Below are 22,674 nucleotides of genomic sequence, written 5' to 3'. Positions count from 1 at the left end.
AGAAAGAGAGACACCTGCAGACCTGCTTCACTGCCTGTGAAGCGACTTTCCTGCAGGTGGGGAGCCGGGGGCTCGAAATAGTATTCTTACACTGGTCCTTGCGCTTCGAGCCACATGCATTTAACCTGCTACGCTATCGCCTGACTCCCTAGTAATTTATATTGATAGCTATAAGAGCAACTGGGAAAATGGCTCATCTGACAAGTGACTTAGTTCCTAGTTTGATCCCAAACACTACATGCACCAAATACATTCACCAAGCCACAGAGCACTCTGGTAAATGCAGTGCTATGGATTGAACTGTGAACCTCAGATATACAAGACCAAAGCTCTACCAGTTGAGCTCTCTCTCCAGATGGACAAAAATTACTTTTATGTGTGTCTAAATGTTCACGAAGAGAAATGCTTAGTCCAGAAAGGACTTTTTCTTCCTTTTGCCAAAAAGAGTTCCCTGACTACTTTCTGAGTCTGTGAGGACTGATGAAGAAATCAGATTTAAAATGGAAGGGCTTCTGGACTCAGGTCCCTTTCAGGGAGTGGATAGTGAATGGGGCTTGATCAGCCCTTCTTGTTTACCAGTCATTTCTAACCCCAAACAAGCCTTCTTATTCTTTGCCTCTCTCCACCCTAGGTTCAATAAGGTGGCTGAAACCTTGGCCAGCTGCCCTCCTGTCCTGTCCCATTGATGTAAGTTCCCAACTGACTGTGAATCTGGCATGCTGCCAGAGGCCAAGGATGTCCTGACTTCCTCAGTAAACACCTGTGAACTAGAAAGACATGGTGGGATCAGAGCAGGTACTCTGGCATCTGCAGGACAAAGCACAGAGCAAAGGAGTGATCCCCAGATACCATGTCATGGTTCAGCCAGTGACTACCTGTTCTTCCTCTAGCCCCCAGAATTATTTGTTGCAAATGGCAGGGGGCTGTTGGACTCTTGGACTTAGGGAGGCAAGGAGAGGAGGTTGTTCTGTGACACCAAAGAGTTCAGCTTGGGGGTGCCTGGGGAGTCCAGGTTTTTGTATAGGCTGCACTCTCTACCTAGAACACCTTCCTTCAGTCTTGTCCTGGCTAGTTTCAATTCCTTCTTAGGGTCTCACACTACTGATCATTTGCTATTGGAAGCCTTCCCTAACTTCACTACCCTCCAAGAAGGGCTTGGAGACCTCTGTTCCCACAGCCTTAGCTAGCAGTCTCTTACAGTAAACATCACCGGAGTTTGTTTCTCCCACTGCAATTTAAACTTCCTGAGGTCAGAGACAGGGGATTGTCTTGTTTTATCACTTGTCTCTGGTGTCCAGATATTTCATTAGGACTCAAAGATTTTTTTTTTTAGTTTTTAATAAATAGATGAATAAAGTGAAGGAAACATCAGACAGCAAGTGGCAGCGCCCCCCCCCCCCATTTGTCCAAGCAAGATTGTCAGCAGTTAAGTGTGGAGTCTTCCAGTGAGGGCTGAGGAGAAAGGCAGCAGCCTCAGTCTGACCCTTTCTCCTCCTCTGCGTTCCGGTCCCTGCAGCCACATCATTTGGCATGAGCTTGAGCCCCCTCTACTGTCCAGACCTCAGTGCTGCAGGGAGCCAAACCTAGATACCCTGGCTTGGTTCCCTCTGGTTAGACTACCCGCTTCCCCAATCTGGTATTTATGAGGTACTGGAGCACAAAGAGAAATCTGGGATAGTCAGCACACTGGACCCCCCCAACTCCCCCATCCTCACCACCCAACAAAAGAACCCCTCACACACTTACCTCACGCTCATTCAGCTAGAGTCTCCACTCCCAGGTGCCTACTCCAGTTAATTCACAGAGATGTTGATTTCTGGACTTTTGGGCTGATACATCAGTTCTGACTGTGAAACAGAGATCCTAAGGTAAGCTGTGAATACAGACAAAGAGACAGCAGAGAGGAGGGACCCAGGGAGCAAAAAGATACAAAACCAAAGATGAAGTTCTGGGCTGGGGAAGAGAGTCCCTAGAGCTGTGTCTCAGTCTTTTCTAACCCCATGAGCTCCTAAGCCAGGCTTTCTGCCCTAGAGATACAGTGTTCCCCACTCTTCAGTGTGCCTACGACAACTGCTAAAGGGAGTGATTGTGCTGATCACATCTTCTGGATTAATACTTGACAAGGTCCCTCTCTCCATCCTTGCTCCATACCACAGAGAACACCCATCCTGGAGCTCACATCTTCACTGTCATCTTCACCAAATGTGTATTCTGGCTCCAGCCCCTTCTCAGGGATACTTCTCTCCTTCGGAATCAGTTCATCCAGCCAGAGGAGTTCCTGTGGTGAGAAGACCCACTCCAAAGCCTTTCGGACCCCCACTAGGCCCAGCAACTATAGGGAGAGAAACAAGCCCAGGGTTGTAGCAATAGCAGCAGGAACACTAACCACAGTTGATGCGGCACTTCCTGTGGGTTCAGCTGTGTGTGTCTTTTCACTGAAATACATCCTTTTCCTTTAAGGAAAAAAAAAATTTCCCCCAGAGACTAGAAGTTGACTCACCTGGTAGAACTCATACTTTACCTAATGTACAAAGACCAGGATTTGAGCCCCTGGACATCACATGAGCTCACCATGCAAAGGGGAAGCTCCACAAGGGATAAAGTGGTGCTGTGGAATCTCTGCTCTCTGAGTGTGTGTGTGTGTGTGTGTGTGTGTGTGTGTGTGTGTGTGTGTGTGTGTGTGTGTATTGAAAGGAGGATGAGGAGGAGGAGAGAAGTCCACTGGGAGTGGTAGAATCATGCTGGTCTGAAATCCTAGTGGGAGAAATTATTTTCCCCATTATATATGTGTCTCAGTCCTCTCCACCCCCCATGAAATCCTAAACCATGGTTTCTGCCCTAGGGATACAGTGTTCCCCACTCTTCAGTGTGCCCACGACAACTGCTAAGGGGAGTGATTGTGCTGATCACATCTTCTGGAGTAATATAGATATGAGACTCTAGGGACAACTTGACAAAGTCCCTCTCTCCACCCTTTCTCCACGCCACAGAGAATACCCATCCTGAAACTAAAGTCCAGAGAATTCGGTATATCTCAGAGATCATACAGTTGGACTATGGGGAACACATTGGTCCTACTGCAAAACCCTTGACCCTTAACTTCCTTAGCATGTAAGAACAAAGGCAGATGCTATCTGTGTTACCAAATTACTGATTAACAAGTGCTAGACTTGCTTCTTACAGGGCCTCACATCTTCTGAGCCAAGCATCACTACCTGTGGTTGATCCACCCAAAGAGATGGAGAAAAGAGGAATCAGGCAGCCCAATAATAGCCCACCTGTAGGCAATCCTCAGCTCTTTCTTGACCTAGAATTCCCCACCAGCAAAGCTAGAACATATGAGAGGGGAAATTCTTCCTCATGTGGAAGCCTTGGCCTTTGTCCCAGGCTCTGAGTCTCCCAGGACACCACCAACCCTGTCCCCCTCACCATGAGGGGGAAGATGATGGCAGCTGGGGTAGACTTGATTATCCAAAGCAGCCCCAGGCAGGCAAGCTGGATGGCAGTGAAGAGGTGGACTCTCTTCAGGGGCACATGGCGCAAGAGCAGGAGGTCTGGCTGGTGTTTTGCTGGCATCATTAACAGTTGCACCCTCTTGGTGAACTATGGAACAGGAGGAGGAAATCAGGGAGCTCACTGGGCATGTGTGTGTGTGTGTGGGGGGGAATGTCACCATGAGTTATCTGAATGCAGAATGAAGAAGGTCACTTGCCAAGAGCCTGGCAGCAGAGCCCCCATTCCCATACAAGACCGGAAAAGAGGCCAGGAGAGGGACTGACACATGCAAGCAGGAGGTTCCATCAGAAAAACAGGGATTTTTTTTTTTTTTTTTTTTTGCCACCAGGCTTAGCAATGGGGCTTGGTATCTGCATAATTCCACCATACCCAGTGACAATTTCTTTTGCTAGAAGGTGAGAGATAGAAACCCAGAGACACCTGTAGCACTATTCCACCAGTCATGAATCTTCCACCCTACAGGTGGAGGCTAAGGGCTTGAACCCAGATGCTCATGCATGATCACTTGGGTGCTCTACCAGATGAATCACCAGCTGCTCCCTTTTAAATTTATTTTTTAAGAGTTCTTTTAGGGAGTCGGGCAGTATCACAGCAGATTAAGCGCAGGTGGCACAAAGTGCAAGGACCAATCTAAGGATACCATTCGAGCCCCTGGCTCCCCACCTGCAGGGGAGTCACTTCACAAGTGGTGAAGCAGGTCTGCAGGTGTCTATCTTTCTCTCCCCCTCTCTGTCTTCCCCTCCTCTCTCCATTTCTCTCTGTCCTATCCAACAATGATGACATCAATAACAACAACAATAATAACTACAACAATAAAAGAACAAGGGCAACAAAAAGGGAATAAATAAATACATATTAAAACATAAAAAAGGAAAGAAAAGGAAGGAAAAAAGTTATTTTAAGAGAGAAAGAGATGAGAAGGAGAAATCAGAACAGCACTCTGGCATATTTGGTGATGGGGTTGAACTGAAGATCTCATGCTTGAAAGTCCAGAGCTCCCCAACTCCACTCCCACCCCAAATTGTACCGAGTGACTTTAATGGGCTCACCTGGATACTGCTCATTGCTGCCACCCCCATGTACAGGAAGATGCCATAGAGTACAGGCATTGGTATGAACTGGGAGGAAGAAGTAGAGAGCTGGTGAAGGAGTCCGTCTCTACCTGCTGCCCTCATGCCTGTCCTCCCTTCCCTCACACCAGTCTCCAGCCTGCCCAGACTGCTCTGGTCCTTTCCCACTTCGCATGCCAGGATCTTGTTAAATCACCACATCAATGAGATGAAATAAATTCTATTTGTCTCCATTTCCTAGGAAAGTCATTTGAAAAACCATTATGTTTTCTTTCTAGCCCTATTTCTTTCTTTAAAAATATTTACTTATTTATGAATAGGAGGGAGGGAGGGAAGGAGAGAGGGAGAGAGAGAGAGAGGGAGGGAGAGAGAGAGAGAGCGCACAACCAGAGAGTCACTCTGGAACATGTGATGCTAGAGATTGAACTGAAGATATCACTCTTGAGAGTCCAATGCCTTGTCCACTGTAGCCACCTCCTGGTGTGTGCCCAAATTAATTTCTAGACCTTGAAAAACTTTGCAAGGGAGTCAGGCTGTAGCGCAGCGGGTTAAGCCCAGGTGGCACAAAGCACAAGGACCAGCATAAGGATCCTGGTTCGAACCCCGGCTCCCCACCTGCAGGTGAGTCGCTTCACAGGCGGTGAAGCAGGTCTGCAGGTGTCTATCTTTCTCTCCTCCTCTCTGTCTTCCCCTCCTCTCTCCATTTCTCTCTGTCCTATCCAACAACGACTACAACAACAATAATAACTACAACAATAAAAAAAAAAACAAGGGCAACAAAAGGGAATAAATAAATAAAATAAATATTTAAAAAAAACTTTGCTATTCTTTCCACCTAAAGTGCTCTCCCACAACTTTCTTCTCACTGATTATGCTAATAATCTTAAGACACCTCAGAAAGTGATCCCCGGTCCACTTAGACACCTCATCCTTATTTTTTTTTCATAGGAGTTATCACTATCTGAAATTATCCTATTTTAATTGCAGTAGGGGTGTGCCAGGGAACTGGCCCAGGGTTTTACACATGTACAACACCATTGTTGAATCAGCCTTTATTTTAGGGAGAGAGAAGAGAGGGGGAGACAGAAACATAAAAGAGATAGCACAGTCTACTCCATTATCCATGGAGCTCCCACAATGCTGTCCATCATGTATTCCTGTGGTGCTTGGGTTCAAATCCAGAGCCCCGCACAAGATAAGGCATGCACTCCACTGGGTGAACATCCCTTGTTTTTGTTATTTATTTATTATTATTATTATTATACAGACAGAAAGAGGGCAAGAGAAGAAGAGGGATACCTGCAGCCTGTTCCACTGCTTGTGAAGCTCCCCTACCCTGCAGTTAGGGACTAGGTACTCAGACTCAGCTCCTATGTGTGATGACTTCTGAAGTTTACAAATTGCACCGCTGCCCAGCTCCCTTATTATTTTACTTTTTCATTTAATGAGCGACACATACACAGAGAGGGAAACCAGAACACTGCTCAGCTCTGGCTGCTGGTAATGCTGGGGATTGAACCTGAGATCTGAGTCTCAGGTATGAAAGTCTTTTGCATAACCATTATACTGTCTCTGCAGCCCCTATTTTTGTTTTTATTTATTTTAAATTCTTTTAAAATATTCTTATTTGTTGATTATTGGACAGAGACAGAAATTGAGAGGGGAGGAGGAGAGAGAGAGGGAAAGAGACATAGAGACACGACACCTGCAGCTCTGCTTCAACACTTGGAAGCTTTCCCCATGTGGGGACCAGGGACTTGAACCTGGGTCTTTGTGCACTGTAACGTGAGCGCTTAACCAGGTGCGCCACCACCTGACCTCCTAATTTTTTAATATTTAACCAGGCCACTGATCATCTCTGGCTTATGGTGGTGCTAGAAATTGAACGTGGGGCCTTAGAGCCTTACAGCCTCAGACACGAGGGAGTCGGGCAGTAGCACAGTGGGTTAAGCACACGTGGCACAAAGTGCAAGGACCGGCGTAAGGATCGTGGTACGAGCCCCAGGCTCCCCAACTGCAGGGGAGTCACTTCACAAGTGGTGAAGCAGGTCTGCAGGTGTCTATCTTTCTCACCTTCTCCTTCTCTCTCCATTTCTCTCTGTCCTACCCCAAAACGACATCAATAATAATTACTACAACAATAAACAAGGGCAACAAAAGGGAATAAATACATAAATATAAACATTTTTTAAAAAGAGCCTCAGACATGAAAGTCTTTTTTTGCATAACCATTATTTTTTCTCCCTATGCTTTATTATTTTCCAAATCTATATCACCTTTCATTAGACTTGCAAGAATGTGGGTGATTCCTTTTGATCATCTTATTCCTAGTTCCTGGCACACAGCTGGGATTAGGCTCAGTAAACATCAGCTGGATGAGAGGCACCTAGTCAGCAAGTGGCTGATCCGGTCCATCTGGCTCTCCACTGCCCCACTCTCACCTAACCTCAGTGACCTTTCCTCCCTTCATTCCTAGCTGTGGCTGGTGTGCCACTCTCCACACCCTCCTTGACTATTTTGCTGTCCTGGCTTGTTGGGTCTCTCTGCTGCTACGCATTAATTAATTTTTATTTATGTATGTGGCTAGCAGGGGCTACATTCCTTATTCCTTTTTCAGTGTTCCTCCCCTGCCCCCACTTCTCCCACATGCCTAACAGAGCCTTGTATATAGCAGGTGTTCCAGAAATACTGGTTGAAGGAGATTTGAAGGGTACTTGCTGCGAAGTGTTTCTGGGGGACGGAGAGATAATGTAGTGGTAGCATACCAGACTTGCATACCTGAGTTCCCAAAAGTCTCACTTTCAATTCCTGCACCAACATTATATGCCACAGCTGAGCAGTGTCCTGGGCTTTCTTTCCAAGAAAATAATTATTTTGTGTATTTTTTGCCAGGACTCTGCTGGGACTTCACACCAGTGCAATTCTATAGCTCCAGGCAGATTATTTTCTTTTCCCCTCACTTTTTTTCCAGCTAGTGGGTGGACACAGAGGGAGAGACAGATACCACAGCACCTCTCCACCACTTGTGAAGTATTTCTTTTGCATGTTGCTTCCATATGGTAGCTGTGGCTCAAACTCCAGTCCTTGCACTTGGTAGGGTATGAGATTTACCAGATGAACTACCTCTGATCCCAATATATATATACTTTTTTTTCCTTGCCACCAGAGTCATCATTGGGGCTCAGAGCCTGCACAACTCTTAATACTCTGGGTGGATATTTTTCTTTTTTAGATAGAGGGTGAGAAACAGAGGAGGACAGAGTGGGAGAAACATAGAAGAGAAACACTGCATCACTGCTCCAATACTCACGACGCTTGCTTGCTGCAGGTACTCCCATGCTGTGGCCCAGGGCTTGAACCCAGGTCCTTGCAAGCGTACTCTACTGGGTGAGTCACTAGTCATAGTTCAGTCAGATGAACTATGATGATCACACTCTTAGTGAAGGGTTTGCTGGGGTCTAGAGTACAGATTGCACTTGGACTCTAGTGGCACACTTCCACCCAGCTCCATGGGGGAAAGCCCTCTTGACTAGAATCTGGGTTCTCAGAGAGATATGGGAAACTAGCTCATGGTGTCAGTTACTCCCATACCTTTAGCCTCCAGTTTCCTCAGAAACTGCAGAGGTGGGAGCCAGATAGTGCTGCACCAGGTTAAGTGCACATAGTACTAAGTGCGAGGATCTGGGTTTGAGCCCCCGTCTCCTTACTTGCAGTGGGGATGCTTCACAAGCAGTGAAGAAGGTCTGCAGATGTTTATCTTTCTCTCTCTCTATCTCCACATATCTTGCAATTTCTCTTTTCCTATCCAATAAAATGGAAAAAAATGGCCACCAAGAGTAGTGGATTCGTAGTGCAGGCATCAAGCCCCAGTGACAACCCTGGAGTCAAGGAAAAAAAGAAAGTCCAGAGGCCAGTGGGGCATCAATGAGTGTCTGGCCAGTCCTAGCTCTTGCCATATTTGTTATTTTCACTGATCGACCTTGGTGCCAGTGTGTCTAACATTGGTACCTTAAGCACAGGTGCAAGGAAGATGGAGACTCCTGTGAGGATGAACACCACCAGGCCGGTCAGCCTCTGCTCCCTGTGGAGAGGATGGGGGTAGGAAGGAGTCAGCCAGGGTCTGTGGGAGCCCCAGGGGAACCTTGGGTCAGGGTACTTCAGTATAGGGTTCCCTGGCCTCTGCAACAGCTTAAGCTCAGGATTGTTCTTCATTTTATTTTTCAACTTTATTTATTTATTTCTTCCCTTTTGTTGCCCATGTCATTTTGTTGTAATTATTATTATTGTTGTTGTTATTGATGTCATCATTGTTGGATAAGACAGAGAGAAATGGAGAGAGGAGGGGAAGAGAGAGAGGGGGAGAGAAAGATAGACACCTGCAGACCTGCTTCACCGCTTGTGAAGCGATTTCCCTATGGGGAGCTGGGGGCTTGAACCAGGATCCTTATGCCAGTCCTTGTGCTTTGCGTCACCTGCGCTTAACCTTGCTCTTCATTTTTATCTTGACTGGAAATGAGCAATTCTTATGCTACTGTAAAGACATTTATTTTGGTTTCCTATGCTTTTTGGAGTCTGTTTGTGATAGATGCTTTGCAATATCCATGAGGTGCTTCCACACCAAGCAAGTGAATGGAGAATATTAGGTGGCACCTCCCCCTGGCCCAGCCATGCCTGCCTCTTCACTTTCCTGAAGGAGAAAGCAGGATGATCTCACTCACCCATCTCAGAGCCCCAAGTCTGCTCATTCACTGTCCCCCCAGAGTGTTTGTGGGACTCTAGAGTCACTGGCTCAGGATGTCAACTGCCCACATAGTTCTGCCTCCCCCCCTCCAAAAAAAAAAAAAAAAAAAAAAAACCCCACCTTGCCACCCACTTCCTACTCCAGCCTCTTGAACAGTGGTTTCACCTGATGCCCAGGAAGCTGGGGGATTCTCCTGGGGCACAGGCTCGGCTCTCTCTCCGCAGACTGTCCATATGGGCCAGGGAGATGACGGTGGCGGAGACGTACCAGGGCAGCCCAAGCACGGAGGTGAGCAACGTCAGCACTGCCACACAGAAGAGGTCGAGGTGGAAGCCAGCACCCTTCTGCAGGTGGTAGTGGGGCTGTGAGGACGCTGCTCATCTAGGCCTGGCCCACCCCTGTCCCTTGGTCTTAGGGCCCACGGTCTTCCTGGCAGGCCTTACCCTTAGTCTGTATTCAGCACGGTTGAGGATGACCGCTGTGATCTGTTGGTCCATGAAGATGAGGATAGACAGCAACAGGGCGGGCAGGCCAGCTGCCACACTCAGCCACCAGGGGTTGGTTCCAAAAGGGGACACCAGCCAGTCACGTCCAGGGAGTGTGGGCTGGGGTAGAACAATCCATGGACAGGTTGGAGTAGAGGCACTAAGAGCATAAGAGTGCCTCACCTGCACACCCCAACCCTGGCATTCTTCCACAACCCTCACACCCAAGGCAGTGGACTAGATAGGATGGGTGTGTGTGTGTGTGTGTGTGTGTGTGTGTGTCTGTCTATGTGTGTGTTTACACACAAAGCTGGTTCAAAGCATCCTAAAAAGAGGGCCGTAAAAGAGGGCCAGGCAGTAGTGTATCTGGTAGAGTGCCCACATTACCATGTGCAAGGACCTGGGCTGAGCCCCTAGTTCCCATCTACAGGAGGGAAGTTTTACAAGCAGTGAGCAGTGCTACTGTTACCTCTCTCCTCTCTTTCTTTCTTTCTCTCTCTCCCCCTCTTCCTCTGCTCTCTCCCCATTTCTTTCTGTTTCTTATAGAAACAGAAAGAAAGAAAGAAAGAAAGAAAGAAAGAAAGAAAGAAAGAAAGGAGGAAGGAAGGAAGGAAGGAAGGAAGGAAGAAAGGAAGGAAGGAAGGAAGGAAGGAAGGAAGGAAGGAAGGAAGGAAGGAAGAAAGATGGCTGCTGGGAGTGGTGGAGTTGTACAAGCACCAAATTCCAGCATCGACCCTAGTGGGAAAAGAAGAGGGCTGAAGGAGAGGGTCAACCCTGAGGAACAAGATTGGGGCTGGAACCTGGGGATGTGGACTTTTGCAAGGCTTTGGTCCCCAGGGGCTCTCCTCTCTGCAAGAGGAAGAGGTAAAAGATGAGGCCCTCCACATTTCTTGGTGTACAGAGCCCTCCTTCCCAGGCACCCCCATCCAGGGTGGGGCAACTCAGGCTGAGACCTGTCTGGATCTGAGGCCTGGGCAGGGCTGGGTGTGTCTGCGTCTGCTCTGATTACAAGCGTCTTTGTGGGGGAGGGGGCCCCACTTGTTGCCTCAGTTCTGAGCCCCAGAGGCCACCCCCCCCAACCATCTCTTCTTGTCCTGGGAAAAGTGGATAGGAATTCTCCAAATGCACGAAATCTAAGTGGCTAAGTCAGTGCTGATCTGACATTTGTCCTGTGGGGTGGAATACAAAGGAAAAGTGGGGAGCAGTGGGGTGGGTGGGGTCATGGTATGGATAGGAAGAACCTGTATAAGTACCGGGCGCTAACTGATTGCGCCACTGGAGCTCTGGGTAGGAAGAACCTATATCAATACCTACCATTTATTTTTTTTCTTCCTCCCTTTCTTTCTCTGCTTCTTTCTTTCATTTTCCTGCTGGGTTTTTTGCTAGAGCTTCACGTCTACATGATTGTGCTGTTTGCAGATGACTCTCTTTTTAGTTTTTTCCAGTAGAGGTAGAGGTAGAGGTGGAGAGAGAGGGAGCACCACATCACTGCTGTACCACTCATGAAGCTCCCCTTTTGCATGGTGCTCTCATGTGGTGGCCGGGGGTTCAATCCCCAGTCCTCATGCATGGTAAAAATGTGTGCTCTGCCAGGTAAGCCTAACCCCTAGCTATGATTTATCACAATCTTGCTTTGTGACTGTCCCAGCACTGTGATAAGCACTTTACAGTATGATCTTCTGTGAACCTAAAAACAACTTATGGGGAGGAGCTACTGTTATTATTTCCATTGTACAGATGAGTAATTCAGGGTTTTAAAATGTGGATTAATTTGCCTAAGGTCACAAGTGACAGATCTGAGCAGCAAACTGGATTGGCAGATGGGGAGCCCTTATCATAGTCCCTTGCCTATCGTAAGAGCTCTCTGTGTTCTGTGTCTGCCCAGCGCATTGGTCCTCACAGCCACCCTGTGAAGCCATAATTATTTCCTTTTCTACTGAATCAGTGAAGAAGTGGGAGCTTTGAGGAGAAGTGGGGGAGCCAGAGCTATCTCTACTGCAAGGTCCTGCCTGCTGGCCCTACTCTCCCCTTGGTCCTCTGCTCTCAGCTCTCACCTTGAATTCTCTGGGCACCATGAGCTTCGGTGTGGCAAGACCCAGCAAGGCATCGAGGCCACAGCCCAGCAGGATGGCCAGGACCGAGGAAAAGTCACTGAGCACCCTGCGCACCTGACCACACAGCAGACATTCAGTGGGGTTCAGGCCCGCTGCCCCAGCCTTCTGTGTCCCATTCCACCTGCAGACAGGACCTGAGCGGGTCCTCTTCCACAGAAAGAGGGGTGACACTCACCACAGAGGGGAAGAAGCGACCGGTCTTTACATGTTTGAGGGCCATGGCGAAGAGGAAGGAAGTGAGGAAGAGGAGCAGGGAGAAGAAGGTGATGTCAGGGATGGTGTGGCAACTGGGACCACGCGGGTAGCCTCCCCGCCGGGCACACTCGGGTGGGGGCAGCAAGGAGACATTGGTCAGGCCTAGGTCCTGTGTGGTCAGGGACAGGGTTGGAGACAGCGGAATAAACATACTGCTTTCCTCAAGGGTCTCCATGTGGCACATGGCTGTGCATCAGCGACCTCCTAGGGCTTCCCTAGCCTGCTGGATGGGCAGAGCCAGGAATCTGACTTCTCCAGCACCCCCCACCCCCTTTATTTCCTTTCCTTTTCTTTCTCCTCCACCTCACCAGGCCTGTCACTAGGACTTGGTGCCTGTACAACAAATCTACTATTCCCAGTGATTATTTATTTCCTTTTTCTTTTATTATGATAGAGACAGAGAGAAGTAGGGTGAAAGAGATGAAGGAGGAGGAGGAAGGGAGGGGGAGAAAAAGACCTGTAGCCTGCTTTACCACTTGTGAAGTCTGCCCCCTGCAGGTGGGGACTGGGGGCTCAAGCCTGGGTCTTCAGGCATAGACTTGTGTACTTTACCAGTTGTTCCCTGCTCCACACTTTATTTTCTAGATACTCCTAGAAACAGGCCCTCACCATGCTGAAGATGTCATCTTTGTCTTTTGACCTTGTCCACTGAGACTCATTTCCTGTGAAACAAAGAAGAATTTGGGTGTGTTCTACTCCTAGGAAACTTTCTTCAGTCCCTGAGGAACCAAATCTCATGGGTCTAGAGTTCTTAGAACTGACAATTCTCTAATTAGACTTAGATACCCTCCTCACCTACTTCCTATTACAGTTTTCTCACTCACTCCAAAGCTAACCTTATCAAAGCAAGGACTGCAAAACCTGAATAATGGCAAGTGACTGGCACACTTTAACAATGACTCTTTAGCCATTATCCGGCCACCCCATCAGCTTGGGGCCCTAGTTGGGGAGTCCTGAGATTCCCAAACAGACTTGATGGGCCTAGACCTCGAATAAATAAATCCCTTTCTCTATTGTTACTGGTCATCTCTAGCAGGAACAACAAAATAGACCCCTATGTGGGCCCTCCCATAGGACCTTGCTCTCAACTTGGATCAACAATGGTAGAGAATGTTCCATCCTCCAAAGAGAGGATGGACAACATACTCTATGCTACACCTGAGGAAGATGGGTCAATATTGGGGCAGCATGGAATATTCCTACTCATGACCACAGAATGTGAGCTCAGATCTACAGGGATGCAGAGGTCACATAGGCTCCTAAGCTGAATATGGGCCCCAGACGACATCAGATCGATGGGGTTTAGAGTCAACAATATTTATACCCCTTTCCCATATTAGGGAGCTACTCTCTTCCCTGATCCAGCTTTCAGGTCCTTTTTGCAGCCATGACATCATCTCCCTAGACAATAACTTGGATCCACCTGCATATCAGATCTCAGGCTCAGGGAAAAAACAACAACAACAACAAAACCACAGGCCCTTTGGAATGTAACTAAAATATACCTATTAGCTAGCTACAAAATGGAGTGCCCCCAACTCTTCATCTGCACTATTGGTCAACAATTTGTTTGGCTTTGTAAGTTAGCTCTCTTTTCAGCCAACAGGTTCCAGATGCTAGTATGATACCAACCAGACTTCCCTGGACAGACAACCCCACCAATGTGTCCTGGAGCCCCGATTCCCCAGAGCCCTTCCCCAATAGGGAAAGAGAGAGGCAGGCTGGGAGTATGGACCGACCTGTCAATGCCCATGTTCAGCGGGGAAGCAATTACAGAAGCCAGACCTTCCACCTTCTGCATCCCACAATAACTTTAGGTCCATAGTCCCAGAGGGTTAAAGAATAGGAAAGCTATCAAGGGAGGGGATGGGATATGGAGTTCTGGTGGTGGGAATTGTGTGGAGTTGTACCTCTCTTATCCTATGGTTTTGTCAGTGTTTCCTTTTTATAAATAAAAAATAAATAAAATAAATAATAACAATTTTTAAAAAGAACTGAAAATTCTGGGAGTTGGATGGTAGCGCAGCAGGTTAAGCACACGTGGCGCAAAGCACAAGGACTGGCGTGAGTATCCAGGTTCGAGCCCTGACTCCCCAACTGCAGGGGAGTCCCTTCACAAGCAGTGAAGGTGTCTATCTTTCTCTCCCCTCTCTGTTGTCCCCATTCTCCATTTCTCTCTGTCTTATCCAACATCAGTAACAACAACAAAAATAACTATAACAACAATAAAAGCAAGGACAACAAAAAGGAAATAAATAAATATTTTTTAAAAGGATCTTAAAAAAAAAAAAAAGAACTGACACTTCCGTCAGTTAACTTCAATTGCTTCTAGATTTGTGCTCCTCAAGACACTGCTTCACAGCCTCACCCCTTAAATTCCCTGCCTCTCTCATCCCGGATGCCCAGCAAGTGTTGACTCAATGGCTGAGTGCAGAAATCTGTGTTTTTCCACCAGGTCTGGAACTATGACTGCTGATGCCTCACACTGAATCTGGACACCTCTTCCCCAGTCCTGCTGTTTCCTTCCATGTGGAGGGACATGTCCAAGCACAGCCCTCGGAGCTTCTCTGCACCCAGTCAGGTGCTCTAGCCCAGAGGAGAACAGTGATTCATTGCCTAAAGAGTATGGGAGAAGAGGCTGCCATGTCTCGCCCTGCCCTTCCTCTCACCTTTCTCAGGACTCAGTGCCCTGTGTGGTGCATTTATTTTGCTCTACTGCTCTGGAGCAAGACTGTCAATTGAGGTCACAACTGGGTGGGTAAGCCCATTTCACTTTTTTTTTTTTTCCCCCTTCCAGGGTTATCACTAGGCTTGGTGCCTGCACCATGAATCCACTGTTCCTGGAGGCCATTTCCCCTTCCATATTGTTGCCCTTGCTGTTGTTGTTGGATAGGACAGAGAGAAATGGAGAGAGGAGGGGAGACAGAGAGGGAGAGAGAAAGATAGGCACCTGTAGACCTGCTTCACTGCCCATGAAGTGATCCCCCTGCAGGTGGGGAGTGGGAGGCTTGAACTGGGATCCTTACTCCTGTCCTCGCAATTCGTGCCATGTGCACTGAACCCATTCTTCTTCCACCCAACCCCACAATTTAACTTTTTAAAAGATTTATTTTTATGTATTTGTTCATGGGAGAAAGAGAAAGAAACAGAGCATCACACTGTCATTATGCAATACCAGGGATTGAACTTAGGACCTCATACCTGCAAGTGGTCCTTTACTTTACCCACTGTACCACCTCCTGGGCCTGCCCATTTAACTTTGTCTTCATCATTAGGAAGCCCATTTACCCAAGGGTATTAACCACACTCTTCTATCAGCTTCATCAGAAATAAAGATATTTGAACTTCCTCTGTTGTCCTATTTCTGGATTGATTTGGAACCAGTGTGGCAAGAGAAGACTACTTAGCATTTTGCCTAACTTACTGGGAGTGAGTGGTGAGAACCTCCCTCCCCCACCCTCAGCCTCCTTCTTACTGCTGAGTTTCCAGTGTCCTCCACCCACCTGCAGGGTCTGGGTACTGGCAAATGCAACCATAGGCGAGAGACTCCATCTTCTGGATGGGATAGGCGCGGGCCAAGCCCAGCATTTTGCCCACAGCATCATAGATGAAGATGAGGCTGATGAGGGCACAGAAGCCTTCCTCGGTGAAGCGGGTGAAGTAGCGCACCAGCACGCTGGCCTCTGTGGCCACCATCACCAGACAGAAGACAGCCACCCAGATGCCCACCCACAGGCGGAAGGGCAGGTAATCCAGGCTGTGATCTCTGGGGAGGGGGCGAGACAGGCCGGACTGGACTAGGCAGGGCTGCTCTGCACCCCACCAAACCTGGCTCACGTGCCCTGGAGCCACAGGACAGTTCCCACCTGCCCTCTAGGACTGGCCAGGGACAGGCCGAAGATGCTGCCGGCGAGGGGCGGGTGAGGAGGGGGCGTCCTCCTACCTGCAGAAGGAGAAGAGCAGGCGCTCGAAGACCAGTACTGGCCCGGTGCTGCTGAGGATGGTGAGGGGCTGGCCAGCCGTGAGGCAGAATGCAGCCCCAGCCACCGCTGTGCCCAGGAAGCTCTCCAGCACCCCCTAGAGGCCAGCAAAGGCTCAGCAGGGGCTCTGCAGTCCCCAAACTCAGGAGCTTCCCTGGAGCCTCATCAACCCAACCCCGCCCCAGGAGAGGGCGAGACTCCAAAGTTGGTTTCTGCTGGGTCGTGCCACCCCACCCACTATCCACCATCCACCTGGGCCCCGTTGGTGGCTTCTCCCAGCAGACCCCCGAAGGTGATGGCATTGGTGACGGTGGCCAAGTAGATGTAGAGCACGGCCGAGAAACACTGGGGGTGCAGGGCGTCCAAGAAGTCGCTGGGGTACCACGAGGCTTTGCGACGTAGGTCCTGCACAAGGCCCCCAAAGAGCCTCCCGTCCGAGGATGGTCAGCGATCCCGGCATCCACACCCGCGCACCCGTCCCTACACACCTCGACTTGGTCCCAGCTCGTCTCACCTGCCACTCCGCTTTAGCTCCGGGCTAAGTGGCCCGTGGCCGTGCCGGTCCTCTGCGGGCTCCCCACAGAGTGTGGAGATGCTCTTGATCTCAGGTAGTTGCGAGGGGAGCCTGAGCAGAGAGGGGACTCAGGTTGGCTGAAGAGAGCCCAACTTTCCAACACCTGGCGCCAGAGTTCGTGGCGCGCTGCGCCCCCTGGCGGCTGCTCGCGTCTCAGCCCGAGGACTTGGAATCCAAAAGAAAAAAAATCCCCTTTTTTTCCAGGTCCCTTTCCCCTCAGCAGTTAAATGGACTCAAGACCCGTGGGAAAGGGTCCAAATGGGATTATACCAGGTCCTGTACCTTTTATGTGTGGAGGGCAGACATTTAGGTGGGGGTATCCGAGCTGTTGGGTCCCAACGGCCTGGGGGAAGCACTATCACCTCCTCTAGGAAGGCGTCCAGGGCTGACAGAAGGTCATCAAGGCTGCTGGCCCGACGAACCGACCACTGGAATTTCTGGGGATCAAGGCACAGATCTGAAGTGTATGCAAATCTAGACCCTTACAAGTATTTAAAAATATTTATTCAATTATTTATGAGAAGAGACAGAACCAGACCATCACTGGCAACTGAAGTATTGAGAATGAAACTCAGTACCTCATGCTGGAGAATCTAACACTTAATCCACTGTATGACCTACTGGACCACCCTTTACAGGTGTTTTTATAGTCTCAAAAATAGACACACAGGTGCAGGGAGATAGCATAAAGATTATGCAAAAGACTTCCATGCCTGAAATTCCAAGGTCCCAGGTTCAATCCCCTACACCACTATAAGCCAGAGCTGAGCAGTGCTCTGGAAAAAAAAAAAAAAGGAAAGAAAGAAAAAATAAAGAAAAGACACACAAGACACAAGTCACACAGACATAAGCTGTTTAAGCATTCATTTATTCATATGTGCATTCAGTATGAAGATCCAGCACTGTGCTAGGTAAAGAGTTACAGTGGCAGCTAAGGAAATCATGGTCCTTATGTTCACAGACACAAAATTCTATTCTCTCTTCTGCTAAAGCCAGTCAAAGACACAGAACACACACACACACACACACACACACACACACACACACACACACACACACACACCCTCTGCTTGGCTCACCTGGTCACTGAGGAGGACAGCCACTGCCCGGCCCATTTCATGATAACCCCTTCCTGGCGTGGGGGGACCAAGGAGGAGGCAGAAAAACCTGCAGGAGGAACCAGCCCCAGAGAGGGTCTGAGACAGCTGTCCCATACGGCAGCCCTGGCCTCTGACTTCCCTCTTGGCCTCATATGCACATTCTGCACTCTGACCAACTGCCCTCTCTCCAGGTACTGAGTGCCCCCCTTCCATCCCCAGAAGACAGCCTAGGAGCTCTCCCATTTCCTCCTCATCAAAGGCCCTTCTTGTGGGCTCCAGGACCCCTAACTCCTATGAAGCAGCCTCACCTGCTGGGGAGGGACACCTCAATGAGGGTCCCCAGCATCACTGGCTCCTGTAGCCGCACAAAGGCCCCCAGTGGCTGCTCCAGGAAGCCCAGCTCTCCGGCGAGCACAACCCCTGCCTCAGCTTCTGGAGACAGCTTCCATTGCAAGGGGTTCTGACACTAGGCCAGGGTTCAAGGAGACACAGAGGTTCAGAGATTATCATTTCGGAACATGAGCATTGGCAGGATCTTGACTGATAAGGAGTTGGGGAGGGGCTCTGTTAATCCCTGACCCCCACCCAGCCCTGCCTAAGAAAGGGACACAAACCTGCTCCTTCTGGGGGGCTTCCTCATCGTGTGGAGCCTCTCTGGGATGGGAAGACCCTTCAAAACAGGATTATACAGTGATAGAGAGTACAGGCTTTGGGAGTGGGTACTCAGGGGCCCCCAACCAGCTTTTCTACCATCAAACAGTGAATATTGGAATGGGCCCTGGCCCCCACTTTAAGCCTAAGATGTCTCAATGCTAACACGTGGATAAAAATATTGGCACAGCAACCCAAGAGGGTTGGTCATTCATCAAAGCATTGGACATTTAAGTATGAGGTCCCGACTTTCATCCTTGGCATCATGTTGTGTGCCAGAGTGATACACTGGTTCCCTTTCTCTTTCTTTCTCTCTCTGCCTCCTCTCTCCTCTCTCTCTCTCTCTCTCTTTATCTCTCTCTCTGCCTCCTCTCTCATTAACAAATACTTTAAAAAAATTCCTACACTTGGGGGGCCAGTTGCTGGCACACCTGGTTAAGCGTACATGGTAAGAAGCACAAGGACCCACACAAGGATCCCAGTTTGAGGCCCTGCCTCCCTACCTGCAGGTGGTGAAACAGGTCTGCAGATGTCTATCCTTCTCTCTCCCTCTCTGTCTCCCTATTCTGTCTCAATTTCTTTCTGTCCTATCCAATAAAATGGAAAAAATGGGCACCAGGACCAGTGGATTTGTAGTGCAGGTACCCAGCCCCAGTGATAACCCTGGAGACAAAAAAAAAAAAATTTTTTTTTTTTTGTCTCCAGGGTTATCACTGGGGTTGGGTGCCTGCACCAGGAATCCACTGCTCCTGGAGGCTATTTTTCCCATTTTGTTGTTATCCTTGTTGTTGTCTTTATTATTATTGTTGCCATTGCTGATGTTGCTGTTGGATAGGACAGAGAGAAATTGAGAGAGAAGGGAAGACAGAGAAGGGGAGAGGAAGACAGTCACTTGCAGGCCTGCTTCACCGCTTGTGAAGTGACCCCCGCAGGTGAGGAGCCGGGGGCTCTAACTGGATCCTTATGATGGGGTCCTTGCTCTTTGTGCCACGTGCACTTAACCTGCTGCACTACCGCCCAATCCTCCCATTATTTATTTATTTATCTTTTTGCCATATTACTGCTGGGAGGTGTCACACCTGGTTGAGCGCGCACACACACACACACATATTACCATGTAAAAGGATCCCAATTCAACCCCTGTCCCCAGTTTCCATCTACAAAGACTTGAAAAAAAGAAGAGAAAGTGAGAGACAGAAATGGATTTCTTGTGTAGACACCAAACCCTAGTGACAATCTTGATGGCAAAACAAATAAGTAAATAAATAAATAAAATTGTAATACTACCACAAGGGATAGTTATGAAGATTAAATTACTTATTGTGTGTATGACTGTAGACATAGTATTCTCCAAGCACAATCCTTCACAGAACTCTGCCCCAATGCTCATGTGTCTGTTATCCTCTCCCCAGTCCTCCTCGACACACCCTGCCCCCCAGCATCTTGTCATCCATCTTGCCTGTGAGCCCTGAGTCACACTCTGAGCTGACACTGGGCCACTGCTAATCCAGAAAGGTGTGTGTGTGTGTGTGGGGGGGTGGTCTGGGCCCCTTGCCTTCCTGGTATTTGGTCCTGAGACCACAGAAGGGCCTCTCACCCCGACAGGGCCTGGTGCCTGGGGTCTGGATGACATGCCGAGGTCTCTGGAGCAGCAAAGCCTGCAGCTGTCCTCTTAGCTCCGGGCTTAGTGACTCCACTCTGGTCACCTGCTCTGGAAACAGTGTGGTGCGTGGGGAGGTGGGAGAAGTGGGGTGGATATGCCAGTTCTTCCAGAGAGCTTCCTGCCCATCAACTCCTCCCCTCCGCCTAGATTGACCCCTCTCCCTGCTGAGAGTCGTGGGAAACACAGGATCTGGAGAATTCCCCTCCACTCTGCTTTTTCACCCCTCCCCCTGTGGAAGGAACTGACAGTTTCTAGTGTGGGATGGGTTGGGTTCTGGAAACTTCTGAATCTCAGAGGGGTGGATCTCAGGGAAAAAGCATGATTGACCCAGCCCTCCCTGCAAAGGTGCCTGGCATACCCACAAGCTCCAGGAGGCTCTGGGCTGCACAATCCATCAAGACAAGGCCCTGGGTCAGAAGGCTGCGGAGCCTCTGGAGGCTGGGCAGTACCAGGGTTGGCACATGGGGTGCGCTCCATCGGCCTGCACCCACCTCCAGTTTCTCTTCAAACAGCACCCATCTGTGGGGGAGAGAGGTGGGCAGTGTTAGTGGGGGTCTCACTCCCAGGCCCAGAAGCAGGGACACAGGCAGAGTCAGGGGAGGTCAGAGGGAAGGAGGGAGTTCAGGGGGCCTAGTATACCCTTCTCTTAGAAAGTCACTCCTCATCTGAGGTTTTGGGAGACTCAAAACTAGATTGAGAAGGTCAAGTACCATGGCTGAGGCTTAAAGTGGGGACAAAGAGGAGTTTCTGACTGGAGGAGTTGGGACTCAGGGAAGAGGTCTTAAGCAGAGGAGGGGCTGAACCTCCTTAAACTGGCCTGGGCCCCACTCACCTGCCTGTCTGTCTCCACTCCAGAGCCTGAGGCCAGCCCAACAGCTCATTCAGTTGAATGAAGAGTGGTGGATCCTTAGTGACCCCTGACCCACTGTCGCCTGTGTTTGAGGGGCCATGAGGACTGGGACCAGAGCCAGTATCACTGTCCACTGCTCCCATGGGCATATTTTCACAAGCACTGGAGGAATCAAACTCCTCCTGGCCTGGCAGCTTCATCTCAGAACAGCTGGCACTACCTCCGGTCCAGGGAATCCTAGGTTCTGAGGTCACAGGTCCTGGGATGGTTGCATTTGTAATCAGCCCTCCTTGCAGCTCAGCACAAACAGTGGGGGCTGCTGAAACCAGAGCCAACCAGGTCCCCCCTCCCTTGAGTGTTATTCCCAGCCCCAGATGACCTGAGAGTGTTTGTTAGGGAGATCTGGCCTCTTCCAGATTTGTCATAAATGCCCACCCTGGGAGCCTCATGGGATCAGGTCTAAACTCACTCTGTTTTGGGTAAATAAACAGGAATTAGTCTCTGGCCTGGGCCTGAGGACAGACAATCTTGCTGCCCCTTACTCTGTAGCAAATGAAAACAACAAATACCCAGGACTGTTTAGAGTGTCACCAACATATGCTGAGGACACCCACTTGGACAAACAGAGACCTAGTCAAACACTGGGGCAGTAGAAACTAGACAGTGAGAGAGACAGCAAGCAGTGGCAGGAAGTGAGGCCCATGGAGCACACGGTGCCTGAGCCTCCCATTCTGAAAATGCCAGGTTTATCCATGTTTCTGGGGTCTGCCCCTGACACAAGCCCCAGTGAGGGTGCAGGAGTCCTTCTGGGTGTGCATCAGAAGGTGTTCAGGAGGTCCTCAGTCATCAGAGGAAAGTGTGGTATCTTAACCAGTCCTACTAGCAATACCTTCAACACCCAGAATCTAGCCATGTATCCTGACTCCAGCACTGATAATTTGCTCCAGGCTACCATCATTCTGTTTACATGATTTTTTTCTTTTTTGCCTCCAGGGTTATCGCTGGGGCTCTGTGACTGCACTAAGAATCCACTGCTCCTGGAAGCCATTTTCTCCATTTTGTTGCCCTTGTTGTTACTGTTGCCATTGCTGTTGTTGTTGGATAGGACAGAGAGAAATGGAGAGAGGAGGGAAAGACAGAGAGGAGGAGACAAAGACAGACACCTGCACTGCTTCACTGGCCATGAAGTGACCCCCCTGAAGATGGGGAGCCAAGGACTGGAACAGGGTTCCTTGTGCCGGCCTGGCCTTGTGCTTTGCCATGTGCGCTTAACCTGCAGCACCACCACCCAGCCCCCTGTTTACATGATTTTTAATTGATTGATTTTGTGCATCAGGATCTCCCTCTTACATGATTTCACTCTTTCCAGGGGATCCTTTATTATTTTTTTCTTTTTATATTTCAGATAGAGGCAGAGAGGGTGAGAGAGGAGTAGCGAAAGAGAGACACACATCATAGCACTGATCCACTTTTCATGGATTTTCCCCTGACCCCATATATGATGCTCCAGTGTGGTGCTGAGGGATTAACCCTGGGTCCTTGTATATGACAATGTGTGCTCTTAGTGGGTAAGCTATTACATTAGTATTTTTGCTACCAGGATTACTGCTGGGGCTTGGTGCCTACATACAGACTCCATCACTCCTGGTGATCATATTTTCCTTTTTTTTTTTCC

The 22,674-nt window shown here is 49.2% G+C and overlaps 1 protein-coding gene across 15 annotated transcripts; it reads right to left on the bottom strand.

Moving 5' to 3' along the window:
• Positions 1-1,309: 1,309 nt before the first annotated feature.
• SLC4A9 (solute carrier family 4 member 9) lies at positions 1,310-21,230 on the bottom strand. Of its 15 annotated transcripts, none has more exons than XR_009546574.1 (22): positions 20,982-21,230; positions 20,508-20,668; positions 20,084-20,197; positions 18,450-18,505; positions 18,144-18,301; positions 17,815-17,902; positions 17,018-17,172; positions 16,676-16,786; positions 16,414-16,588; positions 16,125-16,258; positions 15,685-15,947; positions 12,791-12,843; positions 12,102-12,290; positions 11,867-11,980; positions 9,771-9,932; positions 9,493-9,671; positions 8,595-8,667; positions 4,566-4,634; positions 3,430-3,603; positions 2,180-2,278; positions 1,732-1,847; positions 1,311-1,496 (listed from the first exon to the last, which is right to left on the bottom strand). XR_009546574.1 is itself a non-coding variant. In XM_060179260.1 (22 exons), the coding sequence occupies exons 1-21, from the start codon at positions 21,197-21,199 to the stop codon at positions 1,794-1,796; spliced, it is 2,853 nt and encodes a 950-aa protein (XP_060035243.1). In that variant the 5' UTR covers positions 21,200-21,230; the 3' UTR covers positions 1,311-1,592; positions 1,747-1,793. The 15 variants fall into 15 exon arrangements, 2 of the variants coding, with proteins under 2 accessions (XP_060035243.1, XP_060035245.1); XR_009546577.1 differs by having other exon boundaries at positions 2,180-2,332; positions 9,595-9,671; XM_060179260.1 differs by having other exon boundaries at positions 1,311-1,592; positions 1,747-1,847; positions 2,180-2,332.
• Between the last annotated feature and the right edge of the window lie 1,444 nt (positions 21,231-22,674).

This window comes from Erinaceus europaeus, chromosome 2, assembly GCF_950295315.1.
Source record: "Erinaceus europaeus chromosome 2, mEriEur2.1, whole genome shotgun sequence".
Classification (NCBI taxonomy): domain Eukaryota; kingdom Metazoa; phylum Chordata; class Mammalia; order Eulipotyphla; family Erinaceidae; genus Erinaceus; species Erinaceus europaeus.
The sequence above is the reverse complement of the archived record's forward strand: the minus strand, read 5'-3'. Positions and strand labels throughout refer to the sequence as shown.

Excerpts from the sequence above, each read along its gene's own strand:
- SLC4A9 (XM_060179260.1), bottom strand. The coding sequence starts at position 21,199 with ATGAAGCTGCCAGGCCAGGAGGAGTTTGATTCCTCCAGTGCTTGTGAA. Across the intron at positions 9,933-11,866 it reads TGGTGCCCAGAGAATTCAAG|CCCACACTCCCTGGACGTGA; the intron begins GTGAGAGCTGAG and ends GTTCTACCCCAG. Across the intron at positions 2,333-3,429 it reads CCATCATCTTCCCCCTCATG|TTGCTGGGCCTAGTGGGGGT; the intron begins GTGAGGGGGACA and ends CTCTCCCTATAG.